This window comes from Lactuca virosa, chromosome 9 (assembly GCF_052849685.1).
Source record: "Lactuca virosa cultivar CGN04683 chromosome 9, Lactuca_virosa_CGN04683_v6, whole genome shotgun sequence".
Taxonomy (NCBI): Eukaryota; Viridiplantae; Streptophyta; class Magnoliopsida; order Asterales; family Asteraceae; genus Lactuca; species Lactuca virosa.
Genome location: NC_136434.1, coordinates 260,920,949 through 260,942,034, shown reverse-complemented (window position 1 = coordinate 260,942,034; position 21,086 = coordinate 260,920,949). Strand labels below are relative to the sequence as shown.

Below are 21,086 nucleotides of genomic sequence, written 5' to 3'. Positions count from 1 at the left end.
GATCTATCCTAAAAGTTAAATATATATGCAAAAATTAAAAATGTAAAAACTAAAAGACGAAGAATGAAAAGAAAAACTTAAACCGAGCTCGGGTTGCCTCCCGAGAAGCTCTTCTTTTACATGGAGTCATGAGTCGGACTTCGTGCCGCCCTATGTTGTATCGGTTGAGATCAGGATCTCCACTTGCACCTTTTGCTCCTACCATTTCTTCTTATACGCTTGCACTCTTCTTAAATAATCTTTCTTAGAATTTTCCTTTTTCGTTTTAGAATTTCCTTCCTCGTGTTTCCGTTTCACCCCTTTATTCTTCATAACAAGTTTAGGCCCTTCTTTTTCTTTATGTAGATTCTTAACTTCGACATCTATCTTATCTGAAGTTGGCTTGCTCAAGGCTTAAGCAATCTCCTCTTCCTCATCCTCACTTGAGACCAAACTTTCTTCACTTTCTTCAATAATTAGAGACTTTGGAGTTTTAAAAGCTAAGACCTCAAAAACCCTCGTAATTGAAGCTCTAGGCTTAATACTCTTGACTTGATCTATTATTTGAATTTCTTCTTCCATCTATTTTTCCAACACCTCAACGTCGTTTTCTTCATCCATAAAGAATACTTCATTTTTATCACAATCTCTTTTGAATCCATCTTCAACTCCAAATGTCATTTCATCATTCCCCACTCTTAAAGTAATCTTTGACTCGCGAATATCCACCAAGGCTCGTGCGGTATTAAGAAAAGGGCGTCCAATGATAATTGGGACGTCTTTATCCTCCTTCATATCGAGCACCACAAAATCTATTGGAAAAATCAATTTTCCAATTTTTACCAAAATATCCTCAACTATGCCTCGAGGATGAGTCACTGAACGATTGGCGATATGAATCGTCACTCTAGTAGCCTTCAATTCTGGAAGGTTGAGCTTTTGATAAAATGAAAATGGCATTAAATTTATAGTCGCTCCAGAATCGGCTAAAGCATATGTCCTCATGTTGTTTCCGAATTCACATGGAAGTTTAAAGCATCTAGGATCTCCCATATTCCTTGGCATCCTCTCCATAATAACCAGAGAACTCTGCTCACTAAGGACTACCTTGGAGGTCTTTTCAAATTGTTGGCGAGTGTCAAGTAAGTCTTGCATACTCAGGAAGTTTTTCCATGGACTCAACAAAAGGAGTATTGATAGGAATACCCTCTACTTGCTTCATAAATTTAACATGCTATTGCTCTAGTGGGTGAAATTTGGCTCGAGAAGGAAATGGTAGCGAAGGACGAAAAACTAGAGCACACGAAGAACTTTTCTGTTCAGACGTAGGCCACTTCGTGAGGATTGAATCCTCATGTCGTGATGATGGTGATTCAACAATAATTTTATCTTTGACTTTCAACCGCTTTGGTTGTGATTCGCGCTGCTTTATCTCTTCTTCTAAGGCTTCTAATAACTCAGAAATAGTGTCTTCTTCAGTGTCTGAGGCCATGACATGCGATTGTGGTTTATTATCGGGATTTTTAGGAGGTAATCACTCGTTAACTAATGTAGTCAAATGCCCAATTTGAGTCTGAATGACTTTAATGGAAGCTTGTTGATTTCTCATAGTAGCATCAGCTACATCGTGATGTTTTTCTGAAGTCTCCATGAACCTAGTAAGTATGGACTCCAAATCTACTTTCTTATCAGGTTGTGGTTGTTCTTTTTAGTAAAAGCCGTGGCTGGTTTGCCTATATTTCTCTTCTTTTTGCTTTTTGTACTCGTCATAAGGCAACCATGTTGGATTAGGTGTCTAAGCCCATAACTATAATTGGTATGTACTTGACCCGAGAGTAGCATGGTCCATTTTGCGTTGCCTTGACCGAAGCAATTTGATTGGACGGATATTTGAGAAAGCGGTTATTTGTGATTTACTAATATATTAAGAGTATAATATATTAATTGAGAAATCATATTAATTAATTAGTATTGATCAAGAATTAATTTGGATTTAACTTAGTGATCAAAAGAGACTGATTAAATTAACGGGGACTGATTATGTAAATTAGTGATACATATGCTTTGGACTAATGATCCATGATTGATTTGTGATGGACTAAGCTTATGAGATAGTCCATGAAGTGTTAGTCCAAATCAATTGTTGGATCATAAGCCTAAGTGTACGAATTAGGGTTTACAAGTGACTCTTGGAATTCTACACTATATATGTAACCCCTTCAACCCTAAAATCGCCACTTGTATTCCACAAGGAAATCCTAGCCGATTTTGGTGGTTCCTAGCCTCTCTCTCATTGTCCTCCATTCTTCTTGGTGTTTGTGAACCATTTGAGGCATCACACTTGAGGTGTTAAGCTCTTGAAAGGACAACTTCTACAAGCTACAACAAGAGGTAATCATCTAACTAGTTTTTATGATTCAAATATCAAATTTGTATGCTAGTTAGCCTTCCTGCTTTGGAAAAAGAATATTCCATGTATAATTAGAGAAAAATTAGATCCAAAGCATTAGGGTTGTATGTGCACCATAGGGATGTTATAGTACATCAAACCCAACAGTGGTATCAGAGCTATGGGTGTTTTCTGTTATATTAATGCATTGGTTAATTGATCAAAGTTGAAAAAATTTGAAAACTGCCATCTGACTGCTGGACTCGACGAGTCCCATGGGTGGACTCGACGAGTTGGATCATATCGTGATGAACTCGACGAGTCCATACCATGGCTCGACGAGTTGGACAGTCTGGTGGCAGATTTTTTTGAGTTTTTGGCCATATTCTGGATTAGGATCATTACCACAAACTGTTTTGACTTATAAAAATCGTTTTTTTATGGTAAGGTAATGATTATTCTCATCCAATTAAAACACAATTATCAAATTTTAAGATAATAAGTTGATTATTTGTATTGTTTGGTTTGAATTGTCTTGCTTTATGAGTTAAATTAGGTCAATTTGGTAAATAATTAATTATATGATAATTTTATTAGTTAAATTTGATCTAAATGTTTCTTGAAGAGTTTCATAACTTGTCCTCAAGTTATGGAATATGAAAAGTCTCATTCATGAAACATTAACTCCTTAAGTTATGGAATTCAAGAGGTTATGAAGAGTTTCAAAACATGCCCTCAAGTTTTTGAACTTGAAAAGTCTTAATTATGAAATATTAAGTACCAAAACCCTAGTATTTTAAATGTTTTAAATACAACCTTTTGGTTTCATAACTTACATTTAGAATTAAAAGTTTTTTTAATTATGGCTTTGTTGATTATTAATTAAGAGATTAATTAAAAGAGTATTAATAAATCCATAATAGAATGGTTAAAGTTTAATTAAATTAAAAGTCTAATTTATTAATAGTTTAAACCACTTAGTGTTTTAAAAGTTTAAAATACACCCTTATGATATTTAAAATTAAAAGTCTAATATATTATATATGTATAAGTTAAAAGTCAGTCTTACCGTTAGTAGACCTCATTCACGAAGTTGGTCTATAAGGGGAGCAGTCTGTAAAATGACCGCCATTGGGTATACACTCTTACCCACCGCACCCTTGATCAGTGGAGGGTCGTTAGCCGAACGGGTTTGATAGGACATTTGTCACACCCCAAAACCAGAACGGTGGAAACGTTCGGGGGTGGAGGACTTCATGTAAAGTATCATAACAGTGCAAAGTAGTAAACAAGCAACAACATCATCCATTGCATTAAAAGTGAAGTTTTAATACATGAGTGTTCTTTCATAGTAATAAGTCACCAAAATATGTAATCAAAATAAAAGACGAGTCTTGTCTGTGCTCCGTCTTCTCAAAACCTGGTCATCGTACCTGTCTACTGGTGACCTGAGAATACAAGTTATTTTGAAAGTGTAGATCAACATAAAGCTGGTGAATTCATAAGTATTATGGTGTCGTTGATTCGAAAAGCTGTTATGAAAGACTTGTAGATGTTTAATAAAACATTTAGTATAAGTGTGAAAACCCTAGAAAATCTCATATTTCCTACTAGTATAAAAAGTAGTCTTCTACCAAGACCCGAATGCTTTGAAAGTTTGCATTTTTGTATCAATGAAGATTTTTCCCTGTACAACTATTATTATAAAAATATAGTCTACCTCATCGTTTATGTGAATGTGTCACAAAATAAAAGTAATAGGGAAAATTATATAATCATTGAAATCGTATCCTTTTGCCTTAGGATAAATACGGCGTGGAAACTCGCCGAACAGTACAACCGAGATCATCCGTCGATGAACAGGTCCCGCTGTAGCTAGCAGCCAGGTGTAGGATGGTCAGTCCCGTAAAGTATATATATAGTACTTCTCTCTGTATAGATATAGTATTTCTATCTGGATAACATGTAATAGTATCTCTTCATATAGTAGTATAGACTCATGAATGAACTGACTCTTGTGTAATTCCTTGTAATAGGAATAGTAATTTGTATCCCCAAAACTATACCTATAATAGTTTACTGGAATGTAAATTGAATGTCCAAGTAGGTTTATACACCCTTGCTACTCAAGAGTGTTGGAACTGAAGAAAGAATGAAAACTCTCATATCAATACATATATACATGAAACATAAGTGTATAGATATGGTTTTTAACAGTAAATTGAAAGAGGTTTTGTAAAACACTTAAGAGTTTTGAACAATAAATAATAATGACTTGATGTCAGTTTATAAAATAATTCAAAAGTAATTTGTTGATAACAAAGTAAAAATAACCGAAACGCATTGTGTTTATCACATTTTGAAGTATGTGAAATCAGTTGTTTGAAAACACAGTTATAAATCACATGTGATTGATTCTATAACTTCTTGTTTTCTACTTGTATCCCCCCATGAAAGCATTTAAAATCATTTAAAAGATTGATTAAGGGGGTATGAACTGACCTGTAGTGAGTGGTTTGGATAAACGGAATGGTTAGGATGCTAGGTGTCAAGTGAAGACTTGTACACACACAAAGATCCTAGTTAACATATAATCACACATATATGTATCCAATTAGTCATAAAACAACTAATTAACGAAATTTAAGACATCCTAAGACATGTAAAACACTTGATTTAAGTGTTATAAGTCCTAAGGATTGTATCTAAGGGTAGTAGTGTTGGATAAGGTATCTAAGTCCATAACTATTTTTGGTATGTACTTGACCCGACCCGGCATGGTCCATTTGGGTTGCATGGCACCATGCAATTGGATAAACTAAAATGAGAGAAATAACACTTATGGTTTATTAATATATTATAAGTTCTAATATATTAATAATATTATTTAATTAGTTTGATCAAGAATTAATTTAGAATTAATTAAGTGATCAAAAGATAACTAATTAAATATATGGGTAGATTATGTAAATCTTCCATATCTTATATAGTGGGCTAAGAGGCTCCATGGATTATCAAGTTGGGTTCCACCCATAGGATGCTCCATGGATGCTCCATGGGAGTTACAAACCCATGGGTCATGGAAATGAAGAGTCATGACACATTAGGGTTTACATGGTGTAACCCTAGATGTGTCAACATTATATAAGAAACCCATTCTCCACCAAAATTGGCTACACATAAGAAACAAGAGGGCTAGGCCGATTTTAGAAGTGTGTATTCTCTCTAAAGTCATTCCAAAAGCATTTGGTGTTGTGTTAAGCATTTGAGGCATCATACTTGGGGTGCTAGGCTCACAAGGTTTCAAGGATCATAAGCAACAACAAGGTAAGTTATTCTATCTTTCATGCAAGTTAAAATTTGTTCCCCATGTATGCTAGATAGGAATATAACCTTGGAATTCAACTTTGCATGATAATTAGACAAACATAGATCCAAGGTTATTAGGGTTGCATGTACACTTAGGAAGTGTTAGAATGCTCAAAACCCATCAGTAGTATCAGAGCCAGGTTCGTTTGTTGTTGTTTTTTTTATTGTGTGCAAACAGCTTGGAAAAAAAATCGTTTTTCTGTTTTCTGCTCGTATGAAAGTTTGCACATTTGTTGCTGGAAATGGACTAGAAACACTACCCTAAACTGTTTTGATGTTTTAAAGCTTGTTTTAGATGGTGTAATGTTTATGCTAATCCATTTACAATGGCAATTATTAAAATTACAAGTTTTTTTAAGTGTGATTTTTGATTCTTGAAAGTGTTCATATTCATGTTCTTGAACTTATGAAGATTAGATGATCATAGGAATTGTTTGTAACCTTCATGGTAGTTTAATTCATGATCAAAATGTGTTTTAATGGAGACCATAACTTGTCCTCAAGTTATGGAAAACCAAAAGTCTCACTTTTATTAAAGCCATTAAAAGAACACAAGAGTTATAAAAATAAAGAGTCTTCATTTTTATTACTCAATTAATTCATAAGTTATAAGAAATGAAAAGTTTTGGAAGTTTACAAAACTTGCCCTCAAGTTTTGGAACATGTAAAGTCTTGATTAAAACTTCAGTTCCAACCCTTAGAATTTTAAAAGTTAAAATTCAACCCTTATACTTTATAATATTATAAGTTACTAATATGTATATGTATAACAACAAGTCGTCTTACCGCTAGTACGCTCATTCACGAAGCCGGTCTATAAGGGGGGTATAAGGTTGTTGCCTATAAAATGGCAACTTAATGGGTGTCCACTCTCACCCACCGCTTCCTTGATCGGTGGAGGGTCGTTAGCCGAACGGGTAAGACAAGGACTTATAAATTCTCATTAAAAGTATGATGAATATTATAAAGTAACTAAATGCTTTTATTAAATTCTCAATCTTAGTTACTTTAGGAAAATGTGAATAAGGTGCTAATCCATGAAATTACACTTTACACTTTGTTTAATTCGTTGGTGGAGCGTGTGTGGTTAACCGGCACACTAACTTGGACTTAAAAAGGTAGGTAAAGGGTGACTTAAGGTTTACCATAGCATCGGTGGAGTGTGTGTGGTTTACCGGCACATCGATTGAGTGATAAACCTTGAGGGTACCAAGTGATTTGCATGCTTACTTCACACCTCGTTTTGTGATCCTCGGTATCCCAGTCACAAAACTTGGAGGGCACACTCGAGATTGAAACATGCCTTTGAAAAGTTCATTGAATCTCAAAAGAATCTAGGAATTTATAAGAACCAATTAAAAACCTAATATTTATATTTCGTTTTTCATGGTGGAAATTGGTGAATCGTCATTCACCTACCTTTCAAATATGTTATAGCTTGGATTACGGCATACCTCTTCTAAGTTATAATATATTGTGATTGGATCCTAGCCTTAATATTACATTTGGGTGTTTTATTAAGGACTCTCTTAATATCTAAACTAATCTTGTTCTCTTCTTTCAGATGTCTTCAAACAATGCTGCTTCTGGCTCTAATCCTAATGGCTCCTTTACCCTTATGAACTTGTGTGGGAAAGTCACTTTTGATGGATCCAACTTCAATGAATGGATCAGAAACATCAGGATGATTACCCGCTACGAGGACAAAGAATATGTCCTTGACAAGGAGCTTAAGGAGATTGATGAGACCACTGCAACTCCTCAGGAGATCGCTGACTTCCGGGCACATTAAAGGGATGCTACAAAAGTGGCATGCATCATGTTGGCCACCATGACAGCGGAACTCCAAAAGTCCTATGAGGACTTCTACCCTTTTGAAATGCACCAAGATCTAATGGAAAGATACCATCAAAGTGCACGACAAGAGAGGTATGAAATTATATGCTCTATCATAACAACCATGATGAAGGACAGGGAATCCGTCACGAGCCACATGAAGAAAATGCAAAGGTATGTGGATCGGTTGCTGAAGCTTAATGTGAACTTCCCTGAGGAGCTTGCAATAGATATCATTTTGCACTCCTTACCATCGTGCTATGATCAATTCCGCATGACATATCACATGAATAAGGAAGAGGTCACACTCAGCAAACTTCAGGGACTCCTCAAGACCGCAGAAACAGGTCTTAAGGGTAAGTCGGTTGTTAACACTCCTACTCCAACCTCCGCCCCGGTTTTGGCAATCGGGAAAGGTAGAGGGAAGAAGAGGAAGAGCTCTTCGAAGGGTACCAAGGCTAGGACCCTTGATGGCTCTTCTTCAAGTGGAACCAAGAAAGGTTTCGTCACTCCTTCTGACCCAAAAGAGGCTGAATGCTTCTATTGCCATGAAAAGTCACATTGGAAGCGGAACTGCCCAAAATACCAGCAAGATGTGAAGGATGGGAAAGTTAAACACAACCATGCAGGTATTTACACTATCTTATCTAATAACTCACCCCATTCTAACTCTTGGGTCCTTGATACCGGTTGTGGTATTCATATATGTTCTGATTTGCAGGGACTAAGAAGAAGTGAGAATGTGGAACATGGAAGAATAAACTTAATCATGGGGAATAGGAAAGCTTTACCTGTCACCAAGATTGGAGTTTATACTTTATTGCTAAGTAGTGGGTTTAGTTTAGATTTGAATAAGTGTTGTTATTCGCCAGAAATGGCAAGAAACATTATTTCCTTTCATGCATTCTATAAACAAGGTTTCACCTTTTCATTTGATAATGAAGTTGGTTCGATTAATGCTTTCTTTAATAATGTTCTTTATTTTAAAGCATTACCTTGTGATGGCATGTATGAAACTGTATCTGTGGTTGATAACTTAGGAAATAATGTATTGTGTATTGATTCTGTTAAAAATAATAACTTGGATAAAGCATCATTATGGCATTGTCGTCTTGGACATATAAGCAAGAAACGCATAGGCCAACTCCAAAAGCATGGAGTATTGGAGTCATTTGACCTAAAGTCAGATGATAGTTGCGAATCATGCTTACTTGGAAAAATGACAAAGTCACCCTTCATAGGTTCTTGTGAGAGGGGTGAAGGTTTGTTGGATCTTATAGACACAGATGTGTGTGGGCCCTTCAAACATGCCACAAGGGATGCTAATCATTATTATTTGACTTTTACTGATGATTACAGTAGATATGGATATGTCTACTTAATCAAGCATAAGTCAGAGACTTTTGAGAGGTTTAAAGAGTTTAAACAGGAAGTCGAGAATCAATTGGGCAGGAACATTAAGATGCTTCGATCCGATCGAGGTGGTGAGTATCTTAGTTCAGAGTTCCTCGACTATCTTAGGGAATGTGGGATTGTCTCACAATTGACACCTCCTAGGACACCGCAGTTGAATGGTGTAGCTGAGAGGCATAATCGAACCTTGTTGGATATGGTTCGTTCCATGATGAGTCGAGCTTCGCTACCAATCTCATTTTGGGGGTATGCCTTAGAGACTGCCGCCCATATCCTTAATCTAGTTCCCACAAAGAAAGTTGCCAAAACTCCTCATGAGATGTGGACTGGTAAAGTACCCAAACTAGACAACATTAAGATTTGGGGTTGCGAGGCTTTCGTGAGACGCGAGACTCATGATAAGCTCGAACCTCGAACTGAGAGGTGTATTTTCATCGGCTACCCACAGAAATCCTTTGGTTACCTCTTCTACAGACCTAGTGAGAATGTGGTCTTTGTAGCTAGGAGGGCTTTCTTTCGAGAGAGAGAGTTCATAAGCCAAGGAGACAGTGGGAGGCAAGTTGACCTTGAAGAAATTCAAGAGTCAAGTGGTGAAGGAACTTCAAACCCTAACACTCAACTTGAGGAGGAAACTTCTGTTGAGCCAATTGACAAGTCTGTACCTCTGAGGCGTTCCACAAGGTTTAGGAATGCACCTGAGCATTACTATGGATTTCATATTACTGCAGAAGGTGATACACTTATCAGTGATGAGACGCTGATAGGTCTGGATGAACCTAACAGTTACGCGGAAGCCATGGCAGGCCCTGAGTCAGCCAAGTGGAAAGAGGCAATGGACAGCAAGATACAGTCCATGTATGACAATCAAGTTTGGAACTTGGTTGAGAATGTACCAGGTCGTAAGACTGTAGGGTGCAAATGGATCTTCAAGAAGAAGACCGACATGGATGGTAATGTACACACTTATAAGGCACGACTGGTTGCAAAGGGTTTCTCAGAAACTCCGGGAGTTGATTATGATGAGACCTTTTCTCCAGTGGCCAAGATTAAGTCTATTAGGGTTCTGTTAGCCATTGCCGCATTTCATGACTATGAAATATGGCAAATGGATGTCAAAACCGCTTTCCTTAATGGAAAGTTGGCTGAGGATGTTTACATGAGTCAGCCAGAGGGTTTTGTCAACACAGAGTACCCTAATAGAGTGTGTAAGCTTGAGAAATCCATTTATGGGTTAAAGCAAGCACCTCACAGATGGAATCTTTGCTTTGATGAGAAGGTCAATGAATTTGGCTTTTCTAGGAGTGAAGATGAATCTTGTGTATATGTAAAGGCTAGTGGGAGTATAGTTAGCTTTTTGGTATTGTATGTGGATGAGATACTACTCGTAGGAAATGACATCCCAACTCTGCAGGAAGTTAAGTCCTGGCTTGGGAAGTGTTTCTCTATGAAGGACCTAGGAGAAGCTGCCTATATTCTAGGGATAAGGATCTTGAGAGACCGGAGTAAAAGACTAATTGGACTTAGTCAGAGTACTTACTTGGATAAGGTGTTGAAGAGATTCGGCATGCAGGACTCCAAGAAAGGAGAGTTACCCATCCAGAGTAACGCCAGATTGAGTAAGACACAAAGCCCTAGTACTGAGGCTGAGATAGCAGAAATGAGTCGAATACCTTATGCTTCGGCTGTAGGATCGATCATGTATGCTATGACGTGTACTCGACCTGATGTAGCCTTTTCCTTGACCATGGTTAGCAGGTATCAGGGGAACCCTGGCAAGGCACACTGAACTGCGGTAAAGAATATCCTCAAGTACCTACGGAGGACTAAGGACTGGGTCCTTACCCTCGGTGGGAGTGAAGACTTGAGAGTTGTAGGGTATAGTGATGCTAGCTTTCGGACTGATAGGGATAATTTTCGCTCTCAGTCAGGCTGGGTCTTTACTTTAAATGGAGGAGCAATTTCTTGGAAGAGTTCCAAGCAAGAGACAGTGGCTGATTCAACTTGCGAATCAGAGTATATAGCAGCTAGCGAGGCAGCAAAGGAGGCGATATGGATGAAGAACTTCATTAGAGACCTTGGAGTTGTACCAGCTATTAAAGAGCCAATGGAAATTTTCTGTGATAGTGAAAGCGCAGTTGCCTTAGCCAAGGAACCAAGGGATCACGGGAGATCCAGACACATCGACATAAAATACCATTTCATCAGACATCGAATAGAAGAAGGACTCCTCGTGGCAAAGAGGGTATCATCGGATGAGAATCCAGCAGATCCCCTCACGAAGGGACTGACTCGGGTTAAGCATCTCCAGCATGCTCGGAGCATAGGGCTGAAGGATGATATTAGATTTAGTAGTTAGATAACCTTGAAATTTGTAAAGTGTAATTGACATTAGATGATGAATAAAAGGTGTTTTATTTATGAGTAAAGTGTTTCTATCTCTTGTCGATCGTTTACTATATTTCTTTTGCATGTTTTGACTTCCAGAATAATTATGTTTGGTATATCATATTATTCGAACCTCCACAGTCGGTCATATGTCGGAAGTAGGTATGAATCAAGACTGTCATGATTGGTTGCAGAGGTCTAAGTTGTTGGACATGGCTACAACACTCATGAGTGCTCATAAGTTCTGAGCATTGGACTCAACCCACGCTCACTGGAATCACTTCATGGAATTTATCTCGAGTGATCGTGATACGGTAATATCATATAAGTCTTCAAACCTAGAGATATGATTTGTTACTTATGAGTTGGTTATGCATTGATTGTATGTTAACGCATTGGTAACTCGATGTTATAAAACGTGCTTTTGTGTATAATTCAATGAGTGGTAGAACAAACATATGAGTCGAAGTTTATCTGTTCCTTCTTGGATTAGAAGCTGATATCTAGGCCCCTCGATGATTTTGTTTTGACCTATGTACCCGGCCCGGTCAGAACTAACTTGATGTGTTCAATTAAGTTCTTTGTCAAACAAATCGGAAATCGGGAAACAAACTGCTGGACAATAAGTAAGACATTGTTCCATGTATTTGTCCGGATGATATCTAGAACACAGGATTATATGATCACTTATCTTAAATGGCGTATCATCATCTTCTTAGTTCCGAGATACCTTGAAAGAGCTACGATTTCCGATCGGTTCCTGAAGTATTGCAGTTATAGTTATTAGACTTATCCAAGTGGGAGACTGTTGGATAAGGTGTCTAAGTCCATAACTATTTCTGGTATGTACTTGACCCGAACCGGCATGGTCCATTTGGGTTGCATGGCACCATGCAATTGGATAAACTAAAATGAGAGAAATAACACTTATGGTTTATTAATATATTATAAGTTCTAATATATTAATAATATTATTTAATTAGTTTGATCAAGAATTAATTTAGAATTAATTAAGTGATCAAAAGATAACTAATTAAATATATGGGTAGATTATGTAAATCTTCCATATCTTATATAGTGGGCTAAGAGGCTCCATGGATTATCAAGTTGGGTTCCACCCATAGGATGCTCCATGGATGCTCCATGGGAGTTACAAACCCATGGGTCATGGAAATGAAGAGTCATGACACATTAGGGTTTACATGGTGTAGCCCTAGATGTGTTAACACTATATAAGAAACCCATTCTCCACCAAAATTGGCTACACATGAGAAACAAGAGGGCTAGGCCGATTTTAGAAGTGTGTATTCTCTCTAAAGTCATTCCAAAAGCATTTGGTGTTGTGTGAAGCATTTGAGGCACCACACTTGGGGTGCTAGGCTGACAAGGTTTCAAGGATCATAAGCAACAACAAGGTAAGTTATTCTATCTTTCATGCAAGTTAAAATTTGTTCCCCATGTATGCTAGATAGGAATATAACCTTGGAATTCGACTTTGCATGATAATTAGACAAACATAGATCCAAGGTTATTAGGGTTGCATGTACACTTAGGAAGTGTTAGAATGCTCAAAACCCATCAGGTAGGACCTTGTAATTGAGTTTAGGGTTCAAGGGTAAACTCCTTTGGAGTTTACGGTTTTGTGACCAACTCTTATTGAATTTACGGTCGTAAACCCATGAGTTTACGGCCGTAAACTCATGGTATTTGACCATTTTATGTTTTTAAGCCATTAAGATCATAAGAAGCATTCCTACTTCATGTTTAAGCCTTAGGAAGAGATTAGGGCACCATTTCACTCCTTTAGGGAGTTTACGGTCCTTGGACCACTTCTCCTTGGGTTTACGGCCGTAAACCCAAATGGTTTATGGTCTTTTGATGTTTTCAAGTACTAAGCACATCAAGGAAGGGGTCTAGGCTAGTTTCCAAGGCTTGGTAAGGGACTAGGGCCACTTTGGCCCCTTTGTTAGGGTTTACGGTCCAAGGTGTTCTTGGACCGTAAACATCTTTGATCCTTTGATTCCATGTGTTTTCTAGGTGATTAAGAAGTGTAACTAGCCTTATAACACACTAGGGTAAGAGTACTTACAATACAGAAGCTTGAAAGGTGCTAAAAGTCCAAGAACACTAGTGTGTGTTCTTGGTGTTCTTGGTGAAACTTGAAGATCTACACTTTTGGAATGATTTCACGGATGGAATCATGTAAGATAACTAGATTAAGTAAGATATCAACTTTTTAGGGATAGAAACACTTACAAAGTTGAAGATCAAGAAGAAAAATCGGATGATACTTGAGAGGATTTGAGTTCTAGCTTTGAAATTGTGAAAAAGTGTTAAAAATGGCTAAGTGCCATATTTATACCCTTGGGGTTTACGGCCGTAAACACCTTGTTTAGGCCGTAAACTCCAAACTCTTGGAGTTTTGGGACATTATTGGTACACAATAAACCCTAGGGCATCCTCTCTCCTGATATCTCCTGAAGTACTAATCTCAAAACACTCAAACTTTTTCCAAAAAGCTTGAAAGTTAGTAGAAACTGTTCTGACTTCTATTGAATCGAATGGTTGTACAGAATAGAAATTTCGGGTTGTCACATCATCCCCCCGTTAGAAGGAATTTCATCCCGAAATTAGAGTTTAAGCAAATAAGTAGTTACAAATAACTAAGTAAAAAGACGAGGATATTTCAGTTTCATCTGATCCTCTCACTCCCAAGTGAATTCAGTTCCTCGCTTGGCGTTCCAGCGAACCATCACTATCGGGATACGGCTTTGTTTCGTTTGCTTGACCTCCCGGTCCATGATTTTTACTGGTTCTTCCACGAAGTTGAGGCTCTCGTTGATCTCGATCTCGTCGAGTGGGATTACAAGAGTCTCGTCGGACAGACACTTTTTCAAGTTCAAGACATGGAAAGTAGAATATACGTTACTGAGTTCGCGCGGTAAGTTAAGTTTGTAAGTTTCTCCATTTTGTATGTTTCTTTGATAGGCAAGAAGTGTGCAGACTTGGTCAATCTGTCGACGATGACCCATATGGTATCAAGTCCACCTGTTGTCTTGGGCAACTTGGTTATGAAGTCCATAGTGATCCGCTCCCACTTCCATTCAGGTACCTCCGGCTGTTGTAGAAGACCGGAGGGTTTCTGGTATTCGACCTTGACCTTGGCGCAAGTAAGGCATTTACTTACGAAGGTAGCAATCTCTGCTTTCATGTTAGGCCACCAGTATAGCTTTTTAAGATCCAGATACATCTTATCTGAGCCTGGGTGGACGGAATAACGAGTGTTGTGTGCCTCGGTCATGACCAAGTCTCTAAAGCCACCGTCTTTCGGTGTCCAGATCCGATCCATGAGGTATAAGGCTCCGCCACCCTTGACTTCCAAATTCTTATCCATCCATCTTAGGGTTTCACTCGCCACATTTTCAGGTTTCAAAGCGTCGAGCTGAGCCTCCTTAATTTATGTGGACAAGTGTGAATGGATAGTCATAGTCAATGATTTGACTCTACGACCAGAGTATTCTTTCCGACTTAGGGCGTCGGCTACTACGTTGGCTTTACCCGGATGATAACGAATTTCACATTCGTAATCACTGAGTAGCTCGACCCACCGTCGTTGTCTCATGTTGAGCTCCTTCTGGTCAATCATATGTTGTAGGCTTTTGTGGTCTGTAAAGATAGTACTTTTTGTACCATACAGGTAGTGTCTCCAGATCTTCAGAGCAAACACAACTGCTCCTAGCTCAAGATCGTGGGTGGTGTAGTTGACCTCGTGTGTCTTCAGCTGTCTCGAGGCATAGGCGATGACCTTACCTCGTTGCATCAGAACACAGCCGAGCCCTTGATTTGAAGCATCGCAATAGACAATGAAGTCTTCTATCCCTTCGGGGAAGGACAGTATTGGTGTGGTGCACAAGGCTCGCTTGAGCGTTTGGAACACTCTCTCTTGCTTCTCTTCCCAGTCAAAGGCCACGCCCTTCTGGGTCAGTGTTGTAAGAGGTTTCGCAATTCGGGAGAAGTTCTGAATGAACCTGCGATAGTAGCCAGCGAGACCTAGAAATTGACAAATTTTTGTAGGTGTCTTCGGTGCTGACCAGTTCTCAATGGCCTTGATTTTGGAAGGGTCCATGTGAATTCCCTCTTCACTAACTACGTGGCCCAAGAATTCGACTCTTCGAATCCAAAATTCACACTTGGAGAACTTCGCATAGAGCTTCTCCGATCGTAATGTTTCTAAGACTTGACGAAGATGTTGACTATGTTCCTCCTTACTACGAGAGTAGATGAGTATGTTATCGATGAAGACGATGAAGAACTGATCCAAGTAAGGACGACACACCCTATTCATTAAATCCATGAATACTGCGGGCGCGTTAGTTAATCCGAATGGCATCACTACGAATTCGTAGTGCCCATAACGAGTTCGGAAGGCTGTCTTGGGAACATCCTCCTCTAACACTCGTAGTTGGCGGTATTCGGATCGTAGATCTATCTTCGATAAGTAGTTGGCTCCTTGAAGTTGATCAAATAAATCGTCAATGCGGGGCAAGGGATAACGATTTTTAATGGTAAGCTTGTTGAGTTCCCTATAGTCGATGCACATACGAAACGATCCGTCTTTCTTCTTGACGAACAAGACCGGTGCTCCCCATGGTGAGAAGCTTGGCCTAATGAATCCCTTCTGAAGAAGTTCGTTAAGCTGACTCGAAAGTTACTGCATCTTCGCTGGTGCCAGACGATATGGAGATTTAGCTACTGGAGTAGCTCCTGGCACTAAGTCGATTATGAACTCGACTTGGCGTTGGGGTGGTAATCCTGGAAGTTCTTCTGGAAAGATGTCGAGAAAGTCGCGTACTTCTGGGATGTTCTGAATATCTTTCACTTCTTGACTTGTATCGACGATGTGTGCGAGGAATGCATGATATTCCTTTCCCAAGCACTTCTGAGCTTGTATGCACGAAATGATGTGAAGGTTCGTACCAGGTTTGTCGCCGTAGATAACTAGGGTTTCGCTGTTAGGGAGGTTAAGACAAACTGCTTTTTCAAAGCACAAGATGTCGGCGCGATGAAGACTCAACCAATCCATGCCGATAATGACGTCGAAACTTTTAATTGGGACCGGCATGAGGTCTATCTTGAAAGTATGGCCATCTAAAGTTAGAGTACAACCTACGTATGCGCAGTTAGTACTTTTCGTTTTCCCTTTTGCCATTTCTACAGTGAAAGATTTATCTTAGGGTTTCGCTGTTAGGGAGGTTAAGACGAACTGCTTTTTCAAAGCACAAGATGTCGGCGCGATGAAGACTCAACCAATCCATGCCGATAATGACGTCGAATCTTTTAATTGGGACCGGCATGAGGTCTATCTTGAAAGTATGGCCATCTAAAGTTAGAGTACAACCTACGTATGCGTAGTTAGTACTTTTCGTTTTCCCGTTTGCCATTTCTACAGTGAAAGATTTATCTACGCTTAACTTGAGTTTAAGAAATCAAAGTCTCAAAAATTAACACGCTATGTAATAAAAATCAAACACAAGAACAAAACCAACTATTAAAATCCATAAATTAGATAACTAAACCATAGAGTCAAAGTATCATCTAGCTAAACAAAAGCAACTAAGTTCAGCTACTCATGGCTGAAAACATAAACACAAGTTCAACATAAATCAACATTACTAAAGTAAATCAAACCGATGTGATGATGTGTTCTTCAATCTCCAAACAAATCCTCCATCAAAGGATTGTTTGGTGCACTTTTCTGGACACTAAAATTGATATCTCAGAATACCTCTCCTCCTGGAAAACTCTTCAAAAAGCCTTTTAAATCGTAAGTGTGAAAGAGAATTTATAGATTTGGAAAATACGTGGCTCACGACGTGAGATAAGGTTTCACGTCGTGATGTTGATAAAAATATGTATCGGGCAAGGATTCTGACTTCCCGCGTACTTATCTTCTAGAAAATAGACTTCACGTCGTGATATTGATTTCCACGTCGTTACTGGGGTTTTTCGCTGGAATTTTCTTCTTTAAATCTCTAATCCTCCAAAGTTCCAATCCTTGTCAATTCTGGTCCCTATGCTTCAAGAATGTTCCATTTGGCTGCAAAATACAATTTAATTCAATAAGTATCATATATCTTTGCAAATAACCAAAATATTAACTAAAATGTACTAAGATATTGCCTAAAATTGTGTATAAATATGGCAATATCAGCCAGCTAACTACAAGGAAGCGATGGAAGGCATTGAAGCTGCCAAATGGAAAGAGACAATGGATAGCGAGATCCAAACCATGTATGATTACCATGTATGGAATTTGGTTGATCAGGCTCCTGTTTGAAAGACAGTTGGTTTCAAATGGATATTCAAGAAGAAGACCGACATAGATTGGAGTGTAAAGAACTTCAAGGAAAGGTTAGTAGCAAAAGGCTTTACTCAAACCTAAGGGGTTGACTATGATGAGACCTTTTCAATAATTACCAAGATTAAGTTAATTAGGGTAATGCTTTCCATTGTTGTTTATCATGATTATGATAGATGGAAAATAGGTGTTAAGATAGCCTTCCTTAATAGGAAACTGACTAAGCATGTTCACATGGCTCATCGAGAAGGTTTTTCAGCATTCCAAATTCTCTAATAAGATGTGCAAGCTTGAGAAGTCCATCTATGGACTGAAACAAGCATCTCGTAGCTGGAATCTTTTCTTCCATGAAGAGGTCAAGGAGTTTTGATTTTCAAGAAGTGAGGATGAGTCATACGCATCTGTCAAAGACATTGGGAGTATAGTTAAATTTCTAGTTTTGTATGTTGACGACATACTCCGTATAGGAAATGACATTCCAACTTTGCAAGAGGTTAAGTCTTGGATTGTAAAGTGTTTCTCTATGAAGGTTCTTGGATAGGCCACGTACATACTTGGAATAAGAATATTAGAGATAGGAAAAAACTATCGATTGGACTAAGCCAAAGTACTTATTTGGATAGGATATAGAAAAGGTTCAATATGGAAAATTCCAAAAAAGGGGAATTCCTAATGCCTCATTCTGTTTAGTTGAGAAATGCTAAATGTTCTAGTAGTGATAAGGAAATAGATACGATTAGTCTAGTCCTATATGATTCGGCTATATGACTGATCATCTATGCTATGACCAATACTCGACATGATATAGCCTTTTCCTTAAGCATGGTTAGTAGATATCAGGGAAATCCTAGTGTAGCTCATTGGATAGAAGTGAAGAATATAATTAAGAATTTGCGAAAGACGAAAGATTTGATTTTATTCTATGGTGGAAAATATGAACTTTAGGTAAGTGGAATAGTGATGCCAATTTTCAATCAGTTCGAGATAATAGTTATTCACAATCTAGTTGGGTGCTCCTTTTGAATGGTGTAGCAGTTACATGCAAAAGTTCCAAGCAACAGACTGATGGGAATTTGGATCGCGGTTCATCAATTTCAAATTCCAACTCAATGGCAAGTGGGTATTATCGTCAATTGCGACTAGAAGCAAAGGGTCAGAAGCCATTAGAATGCGATTCTACTACAACAACTTTCTTTTCAATTGCCTTTAGTTGCAAAAGTCATAATATGACTACAATTAGATGTGAAAGTTGCAACTGGTCGTTGATGCATGCGATTGATTGCGAACGGATGAGAATGGGTGCGAACGTTTGCAAGGCGTCGTAGTTTCTTATCACATGTTACGACTGGGTGCAGTTTAGTTGTGACTCTCGGAATGTGATGCAATGTGAGTCTTAGAAGCTAATTAGTTGCGATTCTTGGAAGTTGTGGAGGTTGTTATTAGCCTCGGAGTTTGTGATCAATGGCCATCCTTCGAATCCATTAGACTCTTATTCTGAATGCATCCTACACTCCGCTGGACTACTCGGTTCCAATGGGATATTTGGATACCATGGTTTGCTTGGTTGCAGCTTGCTTTGAGATGCGATTTCGGTACAAACAAGGGTGAGAAGGGACGAAAGGTGATGAGTGCAAAAGTAGTCTTGGATGTGAAAAGGGATGCAATAGGAATGATGGTTGTGATGGGATACGAATGGTGTTTGGTGGATGCGAAGCTGTGGAATATGAATGAGAAGGAGGAGTGACGGGAAAGTGGGATGCGAATGAGGAGTCTGTGTGCTTACCTTGGAACTATAAACCCCAGAAGTTGTAGCTGTGTTTTCCACTTCCCGAAACGTTACCTTCCCAAGACAAGACTTTACTTTTATTATTATATTATTCTTTTATTTAGTGTTTAAATAAGCCATTAATTGGCATAGTTATTAGGTGACTTTTCATTTCTTTTAACCGATAATTTGTAAGGCTATATATAGCCATGTCGATTATTGTAAAGTTGTTGAGTTATGTTCATTGAATTATAAAAGCATTTTGAACTTGTGTTTATCTTATCGAATTGTTGCGTACGATTTAAATCCGATCTTGGTTGGGATACGCCTCCTAATTTTGATCATGAACTCAAACCAATAGTTCTTTGTTTCTTTTCACCGAAGATTCAAACTATAGGTCAAGTTTGGACTTCAAATCTATCATTTTTATTACTTGTTCTTGTCGTTTGATTCAAGAGTTCTTTTATTCTGCTGCAAGAGTCGTGATTTAGGTTCAAATACACATCCATTGTGGTATCAGAGTTATAAGTTCCTACGTGACCAGAAGTTTCTATCAGAGACCCAAGTTCTTGCGGAGCATTGTTGTTGAATTCAGTTGGTGTTGTTTTTCTTGTAGAAAAAAAACCAAAAAAAGTTGCATGTGAAGTTTTATCTTTGTTTTTGTTGTTATTGTTAAAAAAAGGAGTTATTTTCGAGTTTGTCAAAACAAAATTCTTGGTTCAGAATGTCTCTAATGTGCGAGGAATCTGAATTCGTGCATCTGTACTTCTCGATTTTGTTAAATAATCTTTAACTCTTTCGGTACATGTTAGGTGAAGATCAGAATAGTCATTTTGGTGACACTGACTTCATTGAAGAAGATCTCGAACCCATCTAGAAATTGATGGAGAAGAAGAAATTAAAGAAGGAAAAGAGTAAGAAGAAGAGGAGGAAGAAGATTCCACTCCCATCTACGACACTGATGGGGAAGGGGAATTTATTGAAAGAATAAATTTATTGGTTTAGGAGGACTTTGAGGAGGAAGAAATTGAAATTTTCAATTTCATGGTGGGAAACGAAAAGGTTGAAGAAAAGTTTGAAAGGGAAGAAGATTGACTGTTTTTCTTCCTATCTCGACTACGATGACCACTCGGAATTGAGGATAATTATTTTCGAATAGGGAGGGTATGATGCAAATTCGGATTGAGATCCGTCAACTTCAAATTCCAACTCAATGGCAAGTATGTATGATCGTCAATTTCGACTAGAAGCGAAGGGTCAGAAGCCTTTGGAATGCGATTCTACTATAATAACTTTCTTTCTAATTTCCTTTAGTTGCAAAAGTCGGAAGATGACTACAATTAGATGTGAAAGTTCCAACTAGTCGTTAATGGATGAGATTGATTGCGAATGGATGTGAATGGATGCGAACGTTCGCAAGGCATCGAAGTCTCTTATCAAATGTTACGATTGGGTGAGATTTAGTTGCGACTCTTCGAATGTGATGTGACGCGAGTCTCCGAGTGTTATCAGTTGCGATCAACTGCGACTATAAGAACCTATTGGTTTGCGATTCTTGGAAGTTGTGGCAGTTGCGATTAGCCTCAGATTTT

At 38.3% G+C, this 21,086-nt stretch overlaps 1 protein-coding gene across 1 annotated transcript; it reads right to left on the bottom strand.

Annotated features, from left to right (window-relative positions):
- Positions 1-561: 561 nt before the first annotated feature.
- LOC145140494 (uncharacterized) lies at positions 562-1,053 on the bottom strand. Its single transcript, XM_079073966.1, has one exon. It carries the CDS (start codon positions 1,051-1,053, stop codon positions 562-564), a length of 492 nt encoding a protein of 163 aa, XP_078930092.1.
- Between the last annotated feature and the right edge of the window lie 20,033 nt (positions 1,054-21,086).

Coding starts and splice junctions, on each gene's coding strand:
- LOC145140494 (XM_079073966.1), bottom strand. CDS start 1,053: ATGGAGAGGATGCCAAGGAATATGGGAGATCCTAGATGCTTTAAACTT.